Source organism: Phoxinus phoxinus (assembly GCF_949152265.1).
Source record: "Phoxinus phoxinus genome assembly, chromosome: 23".
NCBI lineage: Eukaryota > Metazoa > Chordata > Actinopteri > Cypriniformes > Leuciscidae > Phoxinus > Phoxinus phoxinus.
This window is the reverse complement of record NC_136898.1, coordinates 14,300,236-14,325,898: the sequence shown is the minus strand read 5'-3', so window position 1 is coordinate 14,325,898 and position 25,663 is coordinate 14,300,236. Positions and strand designations below refer to the sequence as shown.

General features: G+C 37.5%; 1 protein-coding gene across 1 annotated transcript in view; it reads right to left on the bottom strand.

Annotated features, from left to right (window-relative positions):
* Nucleotides 1-2,987: 2,987 nt before the first annotated feature.
* Nucleotides 2,988-25,663, bottom strand: part of fat3b (FAT atypical cadherin 3b) — a 53,250-nt gene continuing 30,574 nt past the window's right edge. The window contains exons 19-31 of the mRNA XM_079600669.1: nt 24,633-24,830; nt 22,455-22,732; nt 20,309-20,850; nt 20,007-20,138; nt 18,807-18,964; nt 18,207-18,681; nt 17,962-18,115; nt 13,553-14,346; nt 11,368-11,469; nt 9,614-9,673; nt 6,045-6,083; nt 5,727-5,792; nt 2,988-5,120 (exon numbers count right to left, since the gene is read on the bottom strand). Coding sequence (XP_079456795.1) covers nt 4,558-5,120; nt 5,727-5,792; nt 6,045-6,083; nt 9,614-9,673; nt 11,368-11,469; nt 13,553-14,346; nt 17,962-18,115; nt 18,207-18,681; nt 18,807-18,964; nt 20,007-20,138; nt 20,309-20,850; nt 22,455-22,732; nt 24,633-24,830 — 3,561 coding nt within the window. The 3' untranslated portion in view covers nt 2,988-4,557. The remainder of the gene's footprint in view (nt 5,121-5,726; nt 5,793-6,044; nt 6,084-9,613; nt 9,674-11,367; nt 11,470-13,552; nt 14,347-17,961; nt 18,116-18,206; nt 18,682-18,806; nt 18,965-20,006; nt 20,139-20,308; nt 20,851-22,454; nt 22,733-24,632; nt 24,831-25,663) is intronic.

Sequence of the window (25,663 nt, the reverse complement as noted above, 5' to 3'; positions counted from 1 at the left end):
TTTTAGAAGGAAGCTGCCTGACTCTGAGATGGAGAACGGGAACATGGTTTATGTAACATTAGCAACACATTATTAGCTGTTTGATAACGTAGTCAAGCAAAAGGCTAATCATATCAATTACTGTTATGTGTCCGGCGTTGTATCACTCTTCCACTACAGTATGTCTTCTGAATCAGTTTTTACTTCAAACATATATGGCTGAATTAAACCAGTATTTCCTCTTGCCATTGTGCAGCGTTTACTACAGCAAAGCTGACCAAGTGGATCTCATTTGCATATCCGCGTATACTTAATGAAGCAAGGGTGTAGAGCTACAGTACAGTTTCACAGAGAGAGAAAAAACATTTCAATATGTCATTTTGGTGATCAAAGATACGTTTTCAAGGGATGAAATTATTGACTACAGGGGGATTTTTAGTTTCTTAAGTTTTGTCGTTAGCGTCTGAAATGTAGGGTAGAGGAAACTTTTTCCAATTATCCACTCATGAAACTGACAATTTCCCTACTTAAACTGTCAGATAAATCTTCTCTACATGCATCAGCAAAAGACAAAAAGAGCGAATTTGGCACAACTGAGAGCTCTGTAAACATGGCTCTGTTGTCTGAATGTCTCTTTTTCTGGCGCGTGGTGTTATAAGCTTGTGACGTATACTGGCATCTGTTCCAAAGTGGTGTGTTTAACATCCACAGTGCCAGAGTGCGAGTGTGTGTGTCTGTCAGGAGGCAAAGGCAGATGTTTTGCGTGGAAATGAGGCCTGGTTAGTGTGTCTAATCTGGGTATTATTCAGTAGACTGTGTGTGTATAATCACCCCTAACTCTCTCATGTCTCCGAGCAGAAACAGTGGAACGATAATCCAGCATCTCTCTCCCACCCCCTTATATAACCAGCCGTCTTTCTGTCAGTCGAGCGGCTGGCTGGCTCTCTCTCACTTGTTTTAAAAGTCAAAGGAGATGGTGCTCACGGAGTGTGGATTCCCCATGGTTCGGTATACTTTTAGATGTAAACACCAGTATTAATTCAGAGGGATTACGACTAGTTTCATTTCCTCTTAAATGATCCTTCTTGCATTCAGCATCGCACGTTTGATTCAGTGGAAGTCGACTGTGAGACTGTGAGACTGTGGCGGTTTGACCTTGCAGATCTACTTGTGTTTTGTTTGGGCTTAATTACCCATCAGTCTTCTGTGGTGGAATGTCATTGGCATCATTTTGGAAATCAGTGAAATTACTTCACTCACAAGAGACAATGGAAAATGTTGACATTGTAAAGAGGTGCAAAGGAAACACTTCACATTTTAATTAAGCAATTTTGGGACGTTATTGTGCATGTGGTGCATTTTTATTTTACTCTTTTTGACAGACAAAAGTATCCAGCCTGATCTCATGAGGAAACGTAAGTATTTTATGAGGTGAAAAAAACGTTTAGAAAAAATGTGAGCCGCTGTAAAATCAAAGCACTGTCAATAGCTATGTGTCCATTCAAAATGTAATGTGCAAAATTGGAATATTGCATAAAACATTTGCGAATAAAACACTGTTTCCATTTGGGGGGGGAATCACTTCCTGGAAATTGGAATTGGAACATTTTCTCTGACCTCATGAATTACTTGTATGATTTATAAAGACGAAACACAATAAATGCTGTTATGTTATCTTGGGTTATCATTTGTTATTAACCTTTAAGGATAATCTCCGCTTGTACTATTTGGAACATCTGCATGTCTCTCTGATGTTTTCCATCAAGAATTGTCAATCGTCAGTCACTTCTTTTTAAAAAAAAATGATGTTTGAGAATGTTCGGACCTCGTCGTCCATCCAAACATTTTTCTGAACGCATGATCCGTCAAAGCAGTCACATGACTTTTCTTTTGTTGACTTTTCTTTTTGTTTTCTTTTGAATTTATTCTGTAAATGTGTCTTCATTAGAGTTTATGTGCATGTATTCTTATTTAATAAAATAGATCTGCTTCAATTAAGTGCCAAAATATGCAGAAAAATAGACGGATGGAACCATAATGAGGCGTAGGCAGATTGTATGAAATCTTATGAATGAGATTATCCAAATTCATTCGAATTATTCACCAATTCGACAAAACGTAAAATAGTTGCGAACTGCAATGAGTGTGTTGAAAGCACCATAGAGGAAATGCACATTTAACTGGCCATTTAACCCATTTTTCTAACCTTCCCCCAACCCTATCCATTCAACTGGCTTAGAGAGCCAAAGTCATTAACAAAGTACAATACTCTATAATTTTCCCTGCACATTTGAAGCACACACTTTCAAATCTGAAAGGACAAAGTGGTCATGCCTAATGATACACCCTGAGCATAAAAGCACAGAAGCGCAGGATGTTTACAAGACCACCTCTCTGATGAAACCGGCGTATGTCCCCGTACAACAGAGAAAAGGCCCAGAGATAAAAGCGTCATTATGTTTCGATCATATAAGCTGGATTCCTGGAACCTTGCCCGTAAACAAGCTTTGGATCATCCAATCGGATTGTGTTGTCTTCTGTATAGATGTTTCTGCAAAAGGAGAAATAATGCACTTTGAAATTCTACAGTGTCTTAAATTGTTTGCATTCAACAGGACGCAGGTGTCCTTTTGTGCACTTGTTGATGTAACAAGTTCAACAATGATGTACTGTAACTACAAAAAAAAAGGCACATTTTGTATAAAGCTGATGTCTGCAACTGTACTGCTGTGGCTTTCTGTCGAGCACAGGAACGATTGGCTTGTGCGAAGGTTTGTTTTAGTTCATTATGTGTGCATATGATGATAACTTCAGTCTAAACTGCTCAATTAAATGTCAATCAGGAAGATTATAGCAGGAGTAAAAATTGTCATCATTTGTAAATTACATAGATTTGCATAAAGGAAATGAGAGTTCAAAGTTTTTCAGTGAACAGAAACTTCTCTCTTAGAGGAAATGACAAACATGATTTATTCGTATCTTTATGAAAATATTATATGATGTGCATTTATGCTGAAACTACCATATTTCTACATATCCAGCAATCTTTTTTTAAATCAATCTATAGATGATGCATATGGTAGTTGTTCTTTTATTTTATTTTACACTGGACAATGTATAGGAATTTATTTTTTACATACAAGATGAGTTCTCACATTAAATAGACAACATCAACATGTATGAACACAATACAGACCATCAGAACCCTCTGACCCACAGGGCCATCCTGAAAACCATTACAATAATCTGATTTATTGGTTTAATAAAATATTCTCTGGTTTAAAGATCTTGTTTACAGAAACAAACTTAATATAAAACAAATGAAATCGTTAAAATAAAACATTATTAACATCATGCTTTGTGAAATGACCCTGAACTCTACAAAGGCGCTATAAAACAACAACAATAACAATAATAATAATTATTCCATAAGTCTATTTGCAATCACTAAAATGAGGTATTAAAAATAAAAATATTTTCAAGGACAAACAATATATTTTTTTGTCATGGACCAAGAAAATCTTGTGCCTAGATTCCCAGTCTGATTTTTATACTGGATATATTATAAGGGCAGTTGCTACTGGGAATGAGATACAACGAAGCATCGGGTGAAAAATCATACATTCCCATTTGTAGCCAGGTAGACTAAACGATAAAAAAATTAAGTAAATTAAAGCCACCTTGATGAGAAAGTCGCGTTATAAATACAACCTTTTCTTGTTCATAAAGTCTGTATGCTTCATAAGTCTTTAAGATACTATATGCATTAATCAATAAACACAGATGTTTAGCATACCAGCATGACAGTTTTGTGATCCTAAACTAAATAAAAATCACAAAAACAGCAGCGCAAACAGCAAAACACCATGAAACACCAGATGTGTGATGCGTGATTAATATGTAGTTGTCATATATGCATTACTGACGAGACATAAAGAGAGCACATGAATACATAAACGGCTCTTCATTTATGTGAAACACACCGGTGCGCTTTTTGTTTTAAAACAATGTTCCTTTCTCCATCAGGCTGTTTTGATAGCAAAACATTCCAGGTCCAAGGATATACTTGAATAGAGTTTGTTGGACCCCTGGTTGAGAAACACTGCTGTACATCTGTGGTTTGTCAATAAACACAGTAGCACCTACACAAACACATAGTATCACTCTGCTTCTCAGATGCGCTGACGAGAAAGTAGATGGTAAAAACTATGCATGTTCTCACACACACCTAAAGTGATAGTTCACCCCAAAATGACAACTTACTCACCTTCATGTCATTCCAAACATCTATGACTGGCTTTCTTCAGAGCAACACAAAAGAAGATCCAAAAACATATTTTTCATGTTCCTCAGAAGGAAAAAGTCAAACACGTTTGGAACAACATGAGGGCGAGTAAATTGACAGAATTTGCATTTTTGGGTGAATTAACCCTTTAATAAGGTCCAGAATGGTCACTAGTGTACAGTATGATTGAGACTGTGAGAGTCCAAATGTTTCGATTCCAAAAAAATCAGCACACATCTTCAGGACGAGTCCTCAGTAGCATCCAGATTAATTAAGGACTTGTTTGTCAATGGTCAGTAATACTCTCTCATGCCGGACAAAGATGTCTTTGGGCTCTGACTACGCAAACGTTGGGCCTGGAGTGAAATTCTGCCCGGTCTGTCGATCTCCTGCTGGCTTCCGAAGGGGTGTGTGTCCTCCCAGACATGCGGACGTTCCTCCCAGGCTAGTAGGGGAGGGTACGAGAGCAGGTATTGGCTGGAGTGATGGTGGTCAGGTGTGGACCGGCCCTCGCTAAAACCCCGCGGGTGAACAGTAGAGGCGATGTTGTAGTGATCCGGGCCGCGGTATTCTTCATAAACAGGCGAGTTGTTGTCATCCAGGGTTAGAGACGAGTGGAAATCTCTCTGGCCCTGGTGTCGTCGTAACGGGTAGCCAGTTTGCAGCGATAGGGTGCTGCCGTCCAACCGAACGCTGCCGCCCAGGCGGGTAGGGGTCCCATATAACCGTGCCGGGGTCAGGGGAGGTGGGGGGGCAGGAAGGGGTGGGGGTGGTGGTGAAGGGGTCTGGTCTCGAGGCGGTGACTCCAAGCCTGGGAGACACGTGTCGAGCCACTCTGTCGTTTGCCATTGGTAGGCTGGAGAACACATGCAGAGTATCAACAAGTGCAGAGGACTTATGCAAATTTCATTATGTTGCACATTTTGCATTCTTTACACATTTTGCATTCTTTACACAAGTATTCAATATCAATAATAATATGAATTATAAATAATAACAACCAACAACAATAATAATCATTATAATAATAATTATTATTATTTTTACTACAGATACTACTAAAAAATATATAATAATCTACACCACTGTTCAAAAGTTTGGGGTTAGACTGGAGTAAAATGTAGCTTTGCCACCACAGGGATAAATTACATTTTAAAATATGTTACAATTGAAAACAGTTAATTTAAAATTGTAATAATATTATATAACAGTATATGATAGAATAAAGGCTATATTTATATGTGTATATATATATACACACACACACACACACAGTATGTATAAAAAAAGAATTCTGTGAAAATTCTGTGATTTATTTTCCCCTTTGATTTCCTAGAATTTTTGATGAAAAAATGCTAATTGAGTTCATGTCATGGGACCTTGATTATATTTAAATACACAAGATGCATTTTAGATAAGAGCTATCCTGTTCAGTGCAGTAAACGCAGACGTGAGCTCTTACAGTGCATAAAATACTCTTTGATGAATTCCAGGCATATCTCATCCTCACAGTGGAGGTGTGGGCTTGCTGTGAAAAGACATAAATGTGTTTTGATGAGTTATGAGATGAAAACAAATAAACAACAAAAAGCCAAATAAAATAAACTAAAGAGACCAGAACAATCGACTTGTTTATGCTTGATGAAATATTTGAAGATGGAATGTCTAAATATGAGGTGCATTTGAAGGTTTATAAATATGCCTGGCCATGTGAAACAAAGGGACATATATTAGTAAAGTAAAATGAAATGAAACAAAAGCAAACATAAAGTGGACTCACTGTTGGTACTGCGAGGCTGCACATCACCCAGACCTGCAACTGTTAGGAGAAGAGGAAAACACATCAAGTATTCTAGCTGGCCTGGGACAACATCTGTAAAAACCAATCAGATTTTAGCAATAGATAACTAGTAGGGGTGTAACGGTACATGTATCCGTTCCAAACCTTCATTTTAAGTTGTTTCTGCTGTTATGATGAGACAAAAATTATTTGGCATTGTGGCGAATTGTGTCGTGGACGTCTCACTACAGTCCAGTGATGAAATACGCGTGTCCTGGCTTTGTGCTTAGTACACTAAAGGACGCTGTACTGTACCAACTAGGGGACTAAATGCTGCTAGGGGGAACAAACTGTAATTTGCAAGTTACTGTCTGTTCAAAATAAATGAAAAGAAACGTAGCATTGGGGATTTGTTGCTTTTTCCTGTTGTACCGAACTCGTATCGAACCGTGACCCCAAAACCTAGGTACGAACTGAACTGTGACTTCTGTGTACCGTCACAGAGTGGATCTATGAGCTAGTGTGAGTGAGTGGAGGCGGGGCTGATTTGCATATTCATAGAACCACCTAGAAACCTTATGTAGCCCCGCCCCTTTTCAGCGCGCGCTCGTTGTCTTTTGTCTTCGGGTCTGTATTTTCACAGCGCCTTGCGTATATGAATGAACAGCTCGTTTTAAAATCTTCCCGGTCTACTGACATTTGTTAAGACATCTGCTTTAAACATTACAATCCTCATGATAACTATCGGTAACTTTACATTAAGTAAATCCACTTCAAAAGCTAATTACTCCTGGACAGCGATCCCATAGAGATACACAGAGCGACCGCAAAAATGGAAGTTCAAAGACAATATTCTAAAGATGGCGGCGCCCCTGTTTCTCTGGTGCATAAGGTCTATACTAAATGAGGCAAGGGTGTAGAGTTACATTCAAGCTATTTTAATAAGGCATGAAGATTTTTTTTTTTTCAAGGAAAAAAGTTTAAATATGTCATTTTGGTGTTCAAAGAGGAGTTTTAAAGGATACAATTATTGACTAACGGGGGACTTTAATATTACAACAATATTAAAAAATATGAATATTTGTAAAATATAAATACAATTTTATTAAAAATATTCATTTAAAATATACCTGAAACTTATATTAATTTATATAATTAGTAATATAATATTATTAATAAACTTAAATCAATCTGATTACATTAGGTTACAGTTACCAATGCAATTTAACAATAGAAATATCATCTGAAGGTAACAACTGAAAGTTTACACTTTCAAAGTAAACAGATGCTGGTTCAATTCCCACAAAAGTGGTTAAACCAGGAGCATGTCCTACTTGGGTAAATCAAACTGTGCTGTTTAGCATAACCAACAAAAACAGTCCACTTTCATCCAGACCTCTGAGAAGTAAGGTGGAGCTGCGAACTCCTCAGACAGCATGAATTACCATAGTGTGTGAGGCTTTCAAGCAAACCGCTTGTTTTTGCACTGCTTGGAAACAGCTTTGGTCTAGGGCAGGTTTAATTAGAGACTGTTCTGGTGCGCTTCAAAACCAGGTCACTGCCACGGAGCACAGGGATGCTGTTCTTCAGTAACTGAATGGTAGTTCAATAGTTCAGGTTTTCAATGCAACTGATAATCCAGTTGGCACTATTGAACTACCCTTCAGGTACTAAAGAATAGCATCCCTATCCTCCGTGGCAGTGACCTGGTTTTGAAACGCACCAGTGAGTGATTAGAGAGCGAGTCAAAACTCGGGTTTTATACGAGTCTAGAGTTGTGCAGTTTAATTAACGGATTCAATCCCACTTTCTCCGGTCTGGACTGAACTCCTGCATGGTTGGACACTTTCGCTCTGGGGTTTTACCTTTACCTTTTCATGCAGCATGGTTTTTGAACCCTATAATATTTAAACAGGATAACATAAAATATTACTTAGTGACTCTACAGCTCAACACTTTCTCTCAATTGCACCATTCTGTGGTCGTTTTTTCCCCCAATAATGATGCTAAAGTGTGTGATTGACCGCTGTATCCAGGCAACTACTTTCCTAGCAGCGCTGGATGTCTCCCGTATAGCTCTGTGCCCTCATTCTTCTTATTTAATAAATAAATAAATGGACATGAAATATTGATTTGAGGTGAATTCTTTTTAGTTGCCTAGTAGTCATTTAATAAGCAGGAAAATCAAGGTCCTGATCACTTGTTGGATTTATTTTTATTTTTGATTGTCGAGTTCACGCGCGTGATCATAGGTAACTAAACCTATGCGCGTGAACTCGACAATCGACTACTTTGGACTTAACAGGATGTAAATACAGGTATTTGCGCTGGCTGATATAACATCATTTTTATTCATATCTTTCACATCTACTGCGTCAGATTCACTCGTGTTCACTTTGAAGGAATCACTCAACATGGCTGGGCATTTGTATGACACATCAAGGATGTTAAGACTAAGAACTGGTTAAGTTTAAAACTTGCCCCATTGAAGTCAACAGGGTGCCAATTTTAAAAAGAGGATAACACGGTGTAGGCAACACTGATTATTGTCGTTGTTCTCTGAATTGACAGCACTCCAAATTTACAAAAAAATTTGCTCAATGTTAAAATTGACCGGAGTTCTCCTTTAAAGTCCGCGTGAACCGGAAGTTGCAAACGACTTTTCTCAAGTGTTGTGACGCATTTCCGAGTGAAACGGAATATTGAACAGAGGGCAGGGGTTTACTTCAGCGCTCCTCCTCTCCATCTCTCGCCCATAGCAGAGTAACGGTTTGAGGGGAGTGGTTAAGCGTTTAACCAACCCAAGCCGTCAAGCCTATGTCATCAGAAAAATAACCATTCCAGACCCGGAAGTAACCTTTCAGACTTTGATTAAAGATAACTTCGGCAAACAATTTTTTTTCCGTGTATTAACTTGCACGGATTAATTGTTCACCACAAGACTAGTAATATCCGCTAACAAAGTAAATAGGGTCAATTTTGATTCCATGCCGACTTTAAGGCAAACAAATCTGCTAAAATTATGTCATTATTGCGCTCCCTCACGTCTTTATCGAACCTGAATAAAGAAGACGTTTTAAAGAATGTCCCGTCTGCTTTGATGTCGTTGATCTACTATCCTCTGGTATCAGAGTCGCCAACAAGTTTTTCGACAGTGTTGTCAAATATCTATTCTGAAGCTGTAGGGGGAGCTCTATAGAGAAACCTGCGAGCAAAAAGCGAGAATACAGCAAAGAATTTCCGGAAACTGCATAGCCCTGCTTTAAGTTATGGGGGATTTTGTACTTTTGATCGCCGACTGGGGCGAGCCTTTGTGACGTTGTAGACGGTGTGAGTACTACCATTCCTCAAAGTTTCAACTCTCTACAACTTACGGATGGGTCTTCCCGATCACTTTTAGGGCAGAATGTTGAACTTTGAAAATCCTAACAATTACAATAGGGTTTCAGCGCTATGTGTTGAACCCCTAAAAAATTATATTTAAAACAGAAAAATAAAGACTAATATCTGTTAAATCCTTTGAGGGAAAATAAAAACATTCATTCAGTAATATGAAAATTGAGTCATACCTTCATTTTCAATGGTGTCCACTGCATTATTTACCAGTCGTATCACTGTCACTATGGAAGCTAGGACATAAACAAGCGTAAAATATCAGGCAACAATTGAATAAATGATCAAGCACGTCAAACCAACATCAAGCATTCAATGAAAGCCTTACATAAGCATTTATATAAATCACTTTGTCTTGTTTGTAATCCTCTAGCGTCATAAAATCAGCTAAACAAAAGCAAGTGGACCTCTGATGTGTCAGTCTGACATCTATTTTGTACAGCAGAATTGATAATACACTACTGAGTCATAATAGCAATCGCGTTTGGAGAGAATATCAAAGGCAGATGGATTGTAATTACTGCTCTGACCTATTCAGGCTGTCACTTTGTTAAAGCAGGGTAGGGTTATCACTAATCCTCATGATTTCCTTTTGGAAAGATCAGACAATGCAAGTCATCTTAATTAGGTGAATGGAATGATCTGTTACTTCTGCCTAATATCAGGTTATAATATTACGGATGGTTGCGTGAGAGTGTATGCATAGGTTAATGTGGTAATTGCATTTGTGTGTTTTTAATCAGGTCATTTAGGTATATAGATGTAGGAAGTGACCCAAAGTTGACTTGACTATCAGTCTGTCCCTCACTAAAAGCTATTGTACAGCTTTAGAAGACTTGTAATATAGTGCTTGAAGTTTACTGACTATTCAGTCAAACTACTCTTTTCGTTCCATTGACTTGCATTCAAATGCATGCGAATGCGGGACACCGGAAATGCAAGCTCATGCAAAGAAGTTTCGGATTTCGCTGGGCTCTAAAATTCGAGTTTATAAACTCTAACCTCCGAATTCGTATTACGTGATTGATGCGTCACGGCATGCCCTCTTAGCTTAATTAAAAGAATACAAACTTTTTGCAGTAAAGGGGAGTAGATTGTATGTTTTTACGTTTTTGATTTATTTATGTTTTAAAAAAAGATTGCCACAAAATGGCCGTTGCAGTGTCCGTAGAAATCTTGTGTGCTCCAAGTCTAGTGTGACTGTGGCTTTTTGAGTCTTTTGTGGTGTGTTTTTCTCCTATTGGAGTTTGACTTTCATTGCATTGAAGAGAGCAGCTTGGACATTCTACTAAACTTCTTTGTTGTTCCACTGAAAAAATAAAGTCACATGGGTTCAGAATGAAATAAAAGTACATAACTTCCCTTTTGGCCGAACTGAGCTTATCAAAAGCTGACTAATACTGTTATGATTCCAACCTGTCTTGCCCGGTCTTGTGTGATCCTGGACATATATAGCCCTTTGTTTCACTTGTTCTCTGCAAGTTGTTGAATAGATATTCTCTGGTTTAGTGTGTTTTCTCCTGTTCCGTGTTTTCATTTGTTTTCACTTTGTTACTTTGCGTTCGCACTTTAATAAATCTGGGCTACGTTTACACTTCATTATGTTATCTAAATTGCTCTGTGGATTATTCAGAAGCTTCAGTCTTGCCCTAATGATTTTTGTAGGATCGTGTGGGATTTGGACTGTGAAATGTACTGTATATTCTAGAGCCTAATATTTTGATGGTTACAGTACTAACTGAATGGTTAAAGCCTAATAGGAAAAAAAATGCCCTAAAGGAACAGTCCACCTTTAACACATTTGCTGAACTTTTCCAGAGTGGCGAGCTAAATTTCAAAAGTTCTTTGAGCAGTGGAAGTTTTTTTTTTGGAGGTTGTTTGGAGGGTATGTTAAGAACTTTGGGCCTCGCGATGCATGAGAAAAGCTCACCATTGTCATCGCAGGAATCGGACTGGAAAGACCTGAGGGAGTGTGCCTCGCTGGTGCTGCTGTCGGAGAAGCAGGCGACGACCTCTGCTGCAGTTCCAGCTTCTGCAGAAGAGGACAACAGCAGATCTTTATACAGATCCACACATGTGCAAATACATGCATTTGTGCTATACATTCACACAATATACGCAAATACAGTCATAACTACAGTACATGCAACAGGGATCAACAATAGCAATGGTCCAGGGCCATCGAGAGAGTTGCTGTCAATGTCTTGGTCATCATTTTCCAGCTAAAGTGTGTTTATGAATTTATAGCTGTCATACAGTAATATTATAGCTGTACAAAACTGTTTAAATCTTTGTTTTTGGAAAGAAATGTAAATATAAAAAATATATTTAAAAAAGTATTTTAATGTTTTTTTGTTGTTGTTTTTTTAGTTATATTGTGAAGTAGTATTACTAATTAAAATATATATTTTTTTTTATTGCAATATATTTTAAAATGTTATGTATTCCTGTGGTGGCAAAGCTGAATTTTCAGCATCATTACTCCTGTCTTCAGTCACATGATCCTTCAGAAATCATTCTAATATGTTGATTTGGTGCTCAAGAAATATTTCATATTATTATTAATGTTAAAAACAGTTGTGCTGCTTAATATTTTTATTTTTATTTATTTTTTGTCAGGATTCCTTGATGAATAGAAAGTTGAACATCACATAACATAAATGTCTCTACTATCACTTTGAACTTTGAAAAAGAAACACTGCTAAAATATTTTTGTGGTAGGGCCAGTGAAAATATTGCCATGTCACGTCTAAACTACTGGCCCATTTGCATTCACCAAACAGACATCTAATTTCCAAAATCCGACATGCACATATGCACTAATGAAACGGCATTGAAAGCTTAATGCTCGCAGTCTACGGCATCATGCAAATCTTTCAAATCTGCTAAAGTGAAAGAGCAATAATATCCGTCCTATATTCATCCCAGACGACACACTGCTAAAGCTAGCAAGCAGTTCGTGACAAATGAGTTTCTGCTTGAAGAAAACACTAACACGACCAAGGTCGTTCAATTTAGAACACAATACCCAGAGAAAATCTGTGGACTCATGTAACACGGTTACACAAGCGGAAGTGTAATAATCGCCCTCACACATGTACTAGCTGCCTACCTGCATGGCCAGACTGTTAAATATTTTACGAGGGAAAAAAGGCTCCTGTTTGCCTATTTCAACAGCACGGCTCCTGTTGGCTGCTACAGCATGGCAGATGCTTCTGATTACTATAAACTGGTTTGTTTTGTCCCTGGTCAATTTTAAAGATGGAGCCAATTTGAAAATTCGCTAAATACGAAATCATAGAAAGGCGATTTGATTAAAACCCAGTTATTTTTCATACAGAAGTGGTCATACAAAAATTGTCAAAGATTTTGTAAGCATATTGCGTAGTTGTGCTTGGAGTCAATTATATTATTTGCCAAACTGTGTGGACATAATTCTTGGCCAGGCACAGGCAAAAAAAAAAAAAAAACAGGAGAGAACCTAGGAAATATTGATAACCGATTATGTTGTAGACTAGTCATTATATGCTTTTTCCTGTGAGCTTTTTGTTTTTCAATGCTTCTTTTCGCATAGTAAAATAAAACCTGTAGCTGTAGTTTGCCTTTCTTTGCCAAATAATTTTGCCAGATAAAAACACCTTAACAAGTTTTGCGTTTTGTTCTTCCTTCATATTTAAAATAGTTGCAAAACATTAAATATTTTCCTCATATTCTGATGATCTCATTGAACTTGTTGGGTCATTAAAACAAATATCCCCTCCTGCCATCACTTTTGGCCACTACTGTATCTCATTGTAATTAAAGCATTATGCATAGCATTTATCATGTGGATGTTTCTGTTTGATTCATACGGATAGACTCTAAATGCTTCACTGCCTCCTTTTGTGTGAAAGCCTCATGTTATCTCTAAGGTAATTGCACTCCATCATACATTATTGTACGACGGATTTTGCGAATGGAGACCAGGGTGCATATGTATAATCTCATCCACACAAAGGCTGGCATTTAATTGGCCACGGGGAATTATGGAGTCACGCTGAAATCGCTCTGGCTGCAGTTCTGTCAACCTCCGTTTGATCTGAGACGAGTGGAGTGTGTGTGCGCCACGCCGTTACCCTCGGTTCTGTATGCTTCCCCTCCGTGTGCATGATAACCCCTGTCTTCCCACTCCAGAGCTTGGACTCGATGCTCCAAGATGTTGTCTTCATCTTCGTCCTCCTCGTCCTCTTCCCACGGTGGTTTGCGTATAGGACTGCGTTCGGATGGGTTCGGGGATATGGATGAGGGAAGATTGGGTGCCACGCTGCAGACGGCCACACCTCTCCGTGGCATCCCGAGGATGTGCGGCGGATCCGCCTGGAAGGTGCTCATCTGGGGAGGGCAGGAGAGGGTGGCCAGCCCACCTTCAGCCTTCTCAGTTTCCCCTCGAGGGATTCCCTGGCAGCAGGGAAGCGTGTAGGCCGTGGGGCGCACCATGACCTGGGGCGGCCCTCCTGCGCTGTCGTTTCGGTAGAGGCTGGCACGACACTCGCCACTGACCCGGACGGCTTTGAACTCAATGCCCTCGGATCCCATGCCCGTCTTCTGCAGCATGTAGTTGGTCTCTGTGGAGATGCCCACCGCCTCCCCTCGGCTCCAGTCCTTCCGGAGAACTTTTTTACGGAACGCGGCAAGCAGGGTCAGCAGAACTAGCACCACGAAGAGCAGCACGCCGATGCCGATGATCTCTCCCGGTCCGACGTATGACAGCGCCTCAGCCTGAGTGTCTGGGCCGTCCAGAGACGGCTGCCCGCAGAACTGACCCTCGAAGCCCGCGGTGCAGTTACAGTAGAAGGCTCCAAATGTGTTCACACAAGCCCCTCCGTTCTCACACTCCTCCCTCTCACATTCGTTCACATCCTCGTCGCATCTGTGGACAGAAGGATTTGTTTGTGTTAGTAAGCTAGTATTTAATTCCCAACAGCCTATTTACTGTATACTGTGCAGTATATACTGCATACTATATTTAAGTGATACTAAATTATCTCATCATTTACTTATGCAGTGAGAGTTTTCAGAGTGAATGTTTAGCATCAGTCTTCATTGTCACATGATCCGTATCCCTAATATCTGGTGCTCAAGAAACCTGTATTATGTATTATGAACAATGTTGAAAACAGTTGTGCAGCTTAATATTTTTCTGTAAATCGGGATACATTTTTTTCAGGATTTTTTGATTATTCAAAAGAACAGCATTTATTTGAAAGAGATTTGTAACAAAAATGTCTTAAACTTTTGAATCACTTTAATACATCCTTGCTGAAAAAAAAGCATCATAGCAACTGCGCTCTTTAAAATTACAAATGATTTACTTCTAGCATCTAATCAATGCTGTATCTCAATCAATACTAGTTTTACTTGAACTTAGTGCTGCGTTCGACACAATAGATCATAACATACTCTTAGATCGACAACACAATTACACTGGTATTCAGGGACAGGCCTTAAGGTGGTTTAGATCATACCTATCAGACCGTTACAATTTCGTCTATTTAAACGGGGGGAAATCTACAATAGTGTCAGTAAATTATGGAGTGCCACAAGGATCTGTGTTAGGCCCTCTGTTATTTTCAATATATCGGTATATGCTGCCACTTTGGTAATATTTTAAGAAAACATGGAATTAGTTTCCATGACGACGCTGCTGATACTCAGTTATACATTTCATCACAACCAAATGAAATCTACAAATTACCCAAGTTGAAGGAGTGTGTTAAAGAAATTCTATTAAATTCAGATAAGACAGATGTATTACTTATTCTTATTGGACCATAAACTAAATATACACAGAATCTATTAGAATGCAATTTGCATTTGGAAGGATGCACTGTTACTTCATCCTCTACAGTTTAAGACCTGGGTGTTATATTAGACAGCAACTTGTCTTTAATACAAAAACAGCCTTCTTCCACCTAAGAAACATCGCTAAGCCACGGAACATGGCATGCTATCTGCTTCTGTTGCAGAAAATGTAGTTTCATGCATTCATGACACTAGATTACTGTAATGCATTACTAGCTGGTTGTCCTGCGTCCTAAAAAAAACAAGCTACAAATTCGTCCAAAATGCAGCTGCTAGTGTTCTTACCAGCTCAAGAAAATATGATCATATACATTTTATTATCTCTACACTGGCTACCCATTCTGTTTCAATTACAAAGTAGTGCTACTGACCTAGAAGGCCCTAAATGGCTTAGCTCCTGTGTATTTAACTGGTCTTCTATGACCCTACTATCCATCATGCTCTTAAAGATTACAAAACTAGGATATCTAAGTCCACTAATACCAAGTCCACATCATCAGAAAGGCTATTCATCAGATGACGCAATCTCTGAATCATGCACAAATGCTCAATTTCTATTGTATTGTAACCATTGTTCACAACTTGTAATAATTACTTTAATGTATCCATTGTTTCTGCCTAAAATTAATAAATTATGTCAGCTAACTGCATGATTTGTATGTTCTTGGAACTGTACATTTCTGACATATGGACATTAGTTTTGACAGTCACCTCTGATAACAGATCACTTTAAATTGTAATAGACACATGCATTTTCTGTAAAGCTGCTTTGAAACGATATGTATTGTGAAAAACGCTATACAAATAAATGTGAATTGAATTCAAATAAAAGTGCTGATTTCTTTAAAAAAACACACAAAAAACATACTGAACTCAATCTTTCAATGGTAGTGTTGGTATTCTGTCTATACAGAAAATTGGTATACATTGCACAGTATACAAATATACCACTTACTTCACACACTATACTTACTATAAACAGCATGAATAATAACTACTATGCTATTCTGAGCATAGCGTTAGTGTTTCTCTCATTATCTGATTGGTTCTCAAAAGCAGAGAGAAAGGGAGGTTTTTTAGCTGCCTTTAAAGATTCATACATTTTCACATTTAGCAGCACTCGAATTCCCAACTGTGCTGCAAACAGCAAATATGTGATGATCTGCTGATCAGAGACCTCTTAACATGTACTCTAAGTGCGAGAAGGTTCAACGAATTTCTCAAGTGGGCATAAGAGAACATAATGAGAGGGTTGTTTGTGTTGCGTAACATAATGACACAGCTGGAAATGCAGAGAAAGTAGTTATATAAAGCAATTTGGTTGAATATTACTTTCTCTCCACACTATAAAAGGACATTTTTAAGGAAAAAGGCACAGGTCACTGTCAGTATCCAATTTTTGTTTCGGTTTGCTTAAAGAAACAACAGCACCATCTAGTGGAGAAATAACTCCAATTCATCTCATATTGAAAAAAAGAAAATAATTATCATAGCACAAAGAAATTAGAGAAGCCTTAATGGTATTTCTGTGATGGATTGCTCTAAAATTTGTTCTTTATTTATTAAATTATTTCAGTAATTAGTGATAACGGTCTAATTAACACAAGTAAACAACATACCCATTTTACAGTGTCACGCATTTATTGAACCAGTAGTTCAAACAATCAAGGTCTCAGATGGAAAACAGCAGGTGAACACTAAGAATAATGACTTTCAGAAAAGAGCAATTAAAGTGAGCTGCTGGTTACCTGCTCTCTACAACACAAATCTGCTCAAATGCAAGACAATCTTACCAAACATTATTTCAGAAGAAACACAAATTTCGCTTTTGTTAAACGAGATAAACATAAATATTACGTCCAAAGAATTCTAACTAAAAGTAATTTAACAAACAAAAATATAATAAAAGCAAAATTGTAATTATGTTTTTGATTGTCAAAAGACATAAAGGCAAAAGATTTTAAAAAATAAAATAAAACCGCTTTTAATGTTTACCAATCATGGAAAATAAAGTCAACCGACTTTCAGATTTTATCAATTATATATATTTAGATATGTTTTAAATCTATATTAATACATATTTTATTGGTCTTAGACCATATCTCACGAGAACTATTCTGATTAAAACCATTTTTAAAACCATTTAACTATATAATACATTAAACTACGTATATATATTTTTTAAGAGTTTATATATTATGTGTCCAATACAATAAAACCACCTGGTGAGTGAGACGAGTCTTATAAATCTTTCTAAAACACTGAAAACTAAATTTTTTATTTCATGTTACATTTTAAAAACATAATTGGTAGACATTAATAACAATTAATGACTCGTCTCACTCACCAGGTGGTTTTATTGTATTGGACACATAATATACATAAATATATAAACTCTTAAAAAATATATACGTAGTTCAATGTATTATATAGTTAAAAATGGGTGACATGATCTACTGGGTTACTCAAATAAAATAATATGCATTATTATATTAAAATATATTTAAAACGTAAATATTTATAAATATGAGGACTGAGGACTTTATATTTTCCCTTTTAGGTCTCATATATTTGGTATTAATGGTCTGTGGTGTGACAATTTGAAAAGGTCTGAAATGTACGCAAGATTATTGGTAAATGGTTACAAATCACAAATAGTACACAGTGAAATAAAATGTCTTACATGAGTCCTGTGAAGCCTTTGAGGCAGCCGCAGAGGAAGGTGTTCCCCACAGCCTTACAATCTCCCCCGTTCTGACAAGATGAGGGCACGCAGGACGACACCTCCACCTCACACTGAGACCCCGTGAACTGTGGCAGGCAGCTGCAGGAGAAATCTGAGGACAAACGTAGTAAGAACCAAGCCTTAGAAGTCAAAGCTAATCTGAACAACTCTAATGAGTGTTATATGTGCTTTCTATTTCTCACCCCCAGAGGGCAGCTTTGCACAAGAAGCTCCATTCTGGCACGGCACTCCGAGGCACGGATCAGGAAATAAAACACATCCCAGCTTCACGTCACTCAGCCCGGCTACTTCTGCGTACCGGCTCCTCTTATTTTGTAAAGGGAGTTCATTCCCGTTGAGCATGACGGACCCGAGGCACCCTTGGAAGCCGCCTTGAGCCCGCGGGGGCCTCTGTCCGCCTCTGCCCACTGGTCTGTTCAACACCTGAGCCCCGAAGAAAAGCGTTCCGTCCGCAGCCAGGGGCCAGATGAGGACAGGGGCCCGTGCAGAACGCCGGCGCTCCACATAGCTGTCGTCCAGAGAAAGGAGAGTGTAGTTACTGGTGAGTTCCAGGGTCACGGTGTGCCAGGACCCGTCATTGATCGGACGACCGGAGATGCCCAAGATGTCCAGTCTGTTGTCACAGTCCATCTGAAACCACAGACGCCCTTCCTCTATCTGAACAAACACAGACACACAACCACTCACTAGAGCAAACACAATCGGGCAATTCCAAATTAAGCTTTTGCACATATGAATATGATTAGTGTGTGTGTGTGTGTGTGTGTGTGTTCACATCTTACCTTGAGAAGTGTGCAGGGGTCAGCGCGTGTGTACATGATGACTCCTTGGCTCTGCATTGTTCTGATTCTCAAGCCCAGCTTCATGTCTCCGCACTTATCACTGTCCGTCACTCTGTATTTGATGTAACTGTTCCCTGCAAAACTCAAAGATGTCTGGCCTACCAGCACAGGCATGGAAATCAATCAGTCCAAGTAAAAGCGACACAAAAAAATCTATTTATATACATATTTTCACAAAAGACATAGAAGTGTTTGACCTCAACAATGTACACTAAAAATGTAACTTAAATATATGTTTGACACACCCATAGGATATTCCACAAGAGAGAGGCGTTATTTGAAAGGAAGTTAATGTTGATATAGGTTTTGCCAGCTATATCAAGCTAAAGGAAAAGGCATTGAGAAAGGATTTTTTGTTGTTGTAATAACAGTTTCTAACTTGGAACAGTTTCCAAGTTTGTAACTTGGAACAAGTTATAAGATAGAAACAAGAGTTTCTATCTTATAACTTGTATTATATCACGCTATACACTTTCCCCAGAGAAAAATAATGTTTCATTTAGAGCTAAATGTCTGTAAACAATGGTTTCAACATATTTACATTTATATATATATATATATATATATATATATATATATATATATATATATATATATATATAAATGTAAATATGTATACAAATGACATTATGCAGTAACAAAGGAAAGGATTTTTTTGTATGATTTTAAATTTGGTATGGACAGTAGTAAAATCTAATATTTAAATAAAATGCATTTGAATTTTAAGAAAAATATGTATTAGGTAAAACTACAAAAAAAAAACTTACAGTTATGAACCAAATTAATACAGTTTCAAATAAATATATGTACAAGTAAAATAAGTGATAAATATTTATTTGTAATATTTCCAGGACGGTATATTCATAGAACAAAAAAAAGCGTTTCCAATGCTGTTAATGCATTTGCCATCACTATTACATATTTTAACTACTTCCTTTAGCCTACAGGCTATGCTGCAACTAAACACGTGACAAACACTTGACTATTTACCAGCTCACAACTCACGGTTACATTCTACATGTTAAAAAAAGTGTTGCTAACCCTCTTTTTGAAATATGAAATGCTGCTTTAGCCAGGGTCAAAAGTGGCCTTAAGCCAGAGTTTAAAAATGAGCAGCGTGAAAACATATTTGAGTCTAACCTGCGCATTTGTCGAGCGTGTCAGGCAGACACTGACAGAGAGAGGGCGCTGTGGGGCTGCTGCGCACACACTGCATGTCTGACGGACACGTTTGGCCATCACAAAGCTCTAGAGAAGATGGACACATTCCTCCTGCAATGGGCACAAAAAGTAAGAAAGCAAGAAAATAGATATTCTGCGACTCAAGCCACTGTTTGAATTTAATCAACCAAGATAAATAATGCATATGAAATGCATCCCAGAATAAATATTTGAATTAGTTTAGCCCGTTTTATCATTGGAGACTGCAGCAGAGCTCTAACCCAGGCATGTGCACATCTCTTTGCTGCTGAAGCGTGGAGACACAAAGCTCACTCTGGAGGTGGTGTAGGTGACCAGGCCGATGGGGTCGAGACTGAGGGTGAGCTCACAGACTCTCTCTTCACACTCGAGCTCCCCTGAGCAGCTCTGATCCAGGATGCTGACCACCCGCAGCGCTCCCTTTAGTAAACCCTTCGCCTCTTCCAGCTTGAGAGCCAGTTCCCCAGGGCCCACAAAACCCCCATCCGGAGTCTCCATGGCAAGAAGCACCTCCAGCTGACTGGAGCGACTCAGTGGCTGCACTCCCAAGATGTGGAGGGGGTCTGGCCCGTCGATAACACCCGTCCCATCACCAACCAGTGAGCTACGGAGCACCTTCTTCAGGTCTTCCATGTAAACACCCACAAAATCCTCAGGGGTCAGGCCTTGGAAACGTAGAGTCACTGCGTTCTGCACCATCTCATCTGTGGCTTGCTCCACCTGGACACTAACAGCCACTGTCACAGAAAACCGCCCATCACTGACTGTTGCGTTTAGGGAGTACCTGGGAGAAAACACACGGTGTTACAGATACAGACAAACTAATACAAAACAAACTAATTAAAAACATTTCTTTCTCTTTTTAAATATTTTTGTTCAGACTTTGTTCGGATACAGATACGGTACAGTTTTGAGAGAGGACAGGAAGTGAAGTAAGAGAGAGAGGGGGATGGGGTCCGGAAAAGGACCACGGGCTGGGACTCGAAATCGGGACGCATGAAGCACAATTGCGCTACACATCGAAGCGCTGCCCACGAGGCTATTGGCTCCGAAACTATTAAAACATTTCTGTTAGTTGAAATGAAGCTGAAATAAAATAGAATATAAATATTACTTGAAAAACTTAGAAAATTAGAAATGTTGCATTGGCAATAAACTGAAATTTAAGTTTAGGCACTAAAATTATTAACTGGAAATATATAAAAAAACTAAAACTAACTAAACCTGTAAAAATAAAAATAAACCTAAATGCCAATATATATTTTTTAAATGACAAAAGCACAATGAAATCACTAAGAATTCAATTAAAAATATTAAATAAAAGCAAATTCTAAATAACACCACTATAAAAAACGAAAATAAAACCTAAAATAACACTGGTTACTGATTATTATGAAGTAAATTTGCAGTTTCACAGGCGCAAAAACATGTAGAAAATAAATTTATATTGATTATCCAATAATATTATGATTTCAGTTTATATCTGAATCTGCTAATTAACCAATTTATTGCACTGAAGAAAGAGAGATTCAAGCCATTTATTTTAATAGGCGTTTCTTTAACTACCAGCAATTTTAATTGGTTTATTTTTATTAAAACTAAATTTTATTTGGTTATATACTAGTTCACAAATAGTCTGAGAAACTATTTACAATGCAAACATTTTTAAATGTCTAGATTTGTTTGTTTTATGCTTGTCCTAGAAAATGTATTATTACTTAAAAAAAAACGATGAAATTGAGTGAAATAATCTTTTCAACTTTTCAATGTGAAAATGATCTACGTTATATCGATTACAGAAATATTGACAGGGCCATAGCTGTCATTTCCACCACATTCAACAATTTTGCACCAATAGTTTTTTTTCCCCCAATAGAAAAAATAGATTGGTGGTAACACTTTAAAATAAGGTCTTGTTTGTTAACATTAGTTAATGCATTAACTAACAATGAGCAATATATTTTTACAGCATTTAATGTTGGTTAATATAAATGTTCATGTCCATGTTCGTTTACAGTGCATTGACTAATGTTAACAGATAATACTTTTGACCTTAAAAATTTTATGGTAAATTTTGAGATTAACATTAACTAAGATTAGTGAATGCTGTACAAGTATTGTTCTTTATCATGATAACTAATGTTAACAAATTAAACCTTATTGTCAAGTGTTATGATAAATTATTTTCTTGATTTACAATCAAGCTGTACATTTGTGAAAAAATGCAACAAGCCTTTAGCTGTCTTCATAAATGCTAGCAATAAAGCTGTACAATTTGCTAGTCATGTTTGAGGACATGCAGGACTGTTTGCAAGGCCACAAGAGCCCATTATTGAAGAAAAACACACTTGACTTAAGGTTGTCGAATTAAGGTTGCATTTAATTTACCTTCCAGGCTCCAAGCCATTTAGTGCCACAATCTTCCCGTCCTGTCTGTTGATTTTGAAAAGACTCTTTGTTAGTGGTCTCTGACTGAAAGAAAGAACATCATTCTCGTCTCGGTCTGTGGCGTAGATCTTCCCTATAACCCCGCCAGGAAACACATCTGCTGCCATGACAATGTTGATTTCCAGTGGGAAGGCCACAGGTTTGAAGAGGCTGTCTCCGATGACACGCACAAACACAAAGGATGTGGAGGACAGACGAGGCTTCCCAGAGTCACGCACCTTGTTGACAAGGACAAAAACACATTGTACAATTTTAAAGCTTCAAACTAAAGAAATATATTCAATCCCTTAGAAATCTCACCGCAGCTACATGAGTGTTTCTTTAACTACACACGTTTATGTTTTAGATTTTTCTTTATGATACATGAAGGTTACATTAAGATTGTCTAGGTACCTTTTTCCATCCATCCAACCAGATTTTGTTGTTTTAAATCCCAGACTATTGTCTTAAAATATTAAAATCAATCAGAAAAATATTAATTACATTTAAAACTACAACAATCTAAACAAGAGTTTAATAAATATAAACCATTTCTATTAACTATTAACAGTGTCGGTGAAGAGCATACATGATAGTAAATACAAGACCTGTGATATGTGGAAAAAAAGGGTAAAAATCAAGGTAAATATCAATTCTGAGGTAGGCTAAATTCAAGGCTTATTCCTTACAGTGTGAATTATTCCAAAAAAAAATGAAAAGTAGCCTATTTAGTAGCCTGATGAAGCTAGGTGCTTTGTTTTATCGAGGTGATTATGGATGATTATCATATGAATAGCTTGCACTTCGTGTGTGATAATGAGCTCAGACAAGTTAGACTGTACAATACATGTCCAATGTTTTGTCAGATGTCACATGTTTTGTCTGTGAGGCAAGTATTTGCTGAGTTTCGGTTTATTTTTGACACGTTTCAGAAAGTTGTTCACAGAGAGAGATGGCAGAAAGCACACTCACTTGTTTTCATTTTGTTGTTATTTTGAGTGTATACAAATAGAAGTAGACAGTTTTGAATGATGTCTTACTCTTATCTGTATGACTAAAAATGACGGAGTATTTTAAGTTCTTTCCGCTGTTATCAAGAAACAATGCAAGGAATCGCACCGGTGCCTTGCCGACCAGAAAAGTGTGTTATTGTGCTGTAAACGAGATGTATATTGGCAAGAAATATAAGCAACAGTCAAACAGTATGAAGAAACGTTATTGTAACTAATTTGCAGAGATGTAGGCTACATTAGATGAACTCTTATTCTGCATGATGGGACACAGTAGGCTATACAGAAGACAGGTTGAGTTGAAAAGGGTCACCCATGCAAAACAAATATTAAAGCATAATCTCTTTTTCTTTTTTTTTACCCATGAATAAAATCTAGCTCCATTTTAATTTTTCAGTTTCTTAAACAAAACGAATCGAACCATTTCTCATTTCTCTTTAATTATTTTTAAGCAGAAAATCAAATTACCAGAAGGTACACAGGCGCTTGTGAATAAAATATTGTTATTGTGTGTCATTCCTATAATTTGGTCAAAGAATCTAAAAAGTGGTATTTTTTGTTAAATTATTTATAATTCATTATTTATAATATATAAAATGAGTTATGAAATGAACCTTTTCATTCACAGAAAAGTGTTTAAATTTATCAAAAGTGCTCATAGTTTAAGAAACAACCACATGTGATTTCAGTCATTCTGAATTCACACTTTTTTTAAAGTCGCCATGAAATTAAAATTGACCAATCTTTTTTTTTATGGAATATTAAAGTATTTATTATAAATGATTTATCTGTGCACATTTTTTTATTTTTTTTATTCATGTGCCCTCATAATCTTTATTCAAAATAACTTCCCCTCCCTCGTGCAGCGACATCTCTTCTCTGATGATGTTTACTGGCGTGAGTGCGGGACAACCTGTCACTCACATGACATCACAGCAATAGCAAACCACAACCATCCAATCAATTCAAGAACAAATTCAAGTCCCACTCAAAAAAAGTTCTAGCTCGAGAAGCCGTTTCACTCGTTTATACATCACAATAGGGAAGAAAAGGCTATCCCAACTTCTGTTTCATGTTGACTTTAACAGACATTTTACTTTTTTTAGCTGTTTTCCAGAGTTGTACTAACCTGTATCTCAAGCGTATACTCCCGCGTCGCATCTGGACCAAACACTCGACTTGTCCGTAATTCTCCATTCTGGTCCAAACTGAAGGCATTGCCCTCATTTCCAGACACGATGCGGAACTCAAAAGGTGCGCCATTTCTGGAGGAGTCCTTATCAGAAACTGACAAGGTGAGGATGGTAGTTCCTGCAGGCATGTTCAACTTGAATGGGGAAAAAAACAAAACAGAAATAAGGTCTCAATTAAAAAAAATTCCTGAAGAGAATGTGAGTGGTGCTTGACTGTACAAAAGTCTTCAATGCTAGTGTGCGGTGGGTAATAGGTACGACTTTGCAAGTGTGTCTTACTCTTAGGTAATTGCTAGGTTGTCTACTACCTAGACCTAGTCAAGAACACAGACCCTAAAGTTACCAGTACATAATATTCTATCTAGTCCATATATATTGTATATGGCTCAGGTAGCTTTTTTAGTAAGTCTATGGGATTTCTTAGACACTTTATCACCGTGGAGGTAGATCATAAAACATAGCACACCTCTCCTCAACAAGCCGTACAAATCATTTCCATGGGAAGATTTACAGATTTAATACTTGATCTCAGGTTTTTCTGCCTTCTAACAATATATCCCAATATTTATGTATTTGCTCTGAAATGGCTTGAAAGGCTGATTTTATTTTTGTTAGAGGACCCTTCATTTCAACCAAGTAAATGCTCAATGTTAAGAGTATTATATAAAATACAGCAAAAAAAATATTATAAACAATAAAAGCAAAGAAGATTTTTTTTATATTTTCCATATATATGAAGCAATATTACAGAACAATATTAGACATACTATAATAGTCATAAACTGCAACATTGACCAACATGCACTACCAATCAAAAGCTTGGGGTCAGTACGTTTTAAGAAATAATAATTTTATTCAGCAAGGCCACATCAAACTGATCAAAAGTGACAGTAAAGACAAACTGTGTTCTTTGCACCTTTCTATTCATCAAAGAATCCTGCAAATCTTGTAATGGTTTCCACAAAAA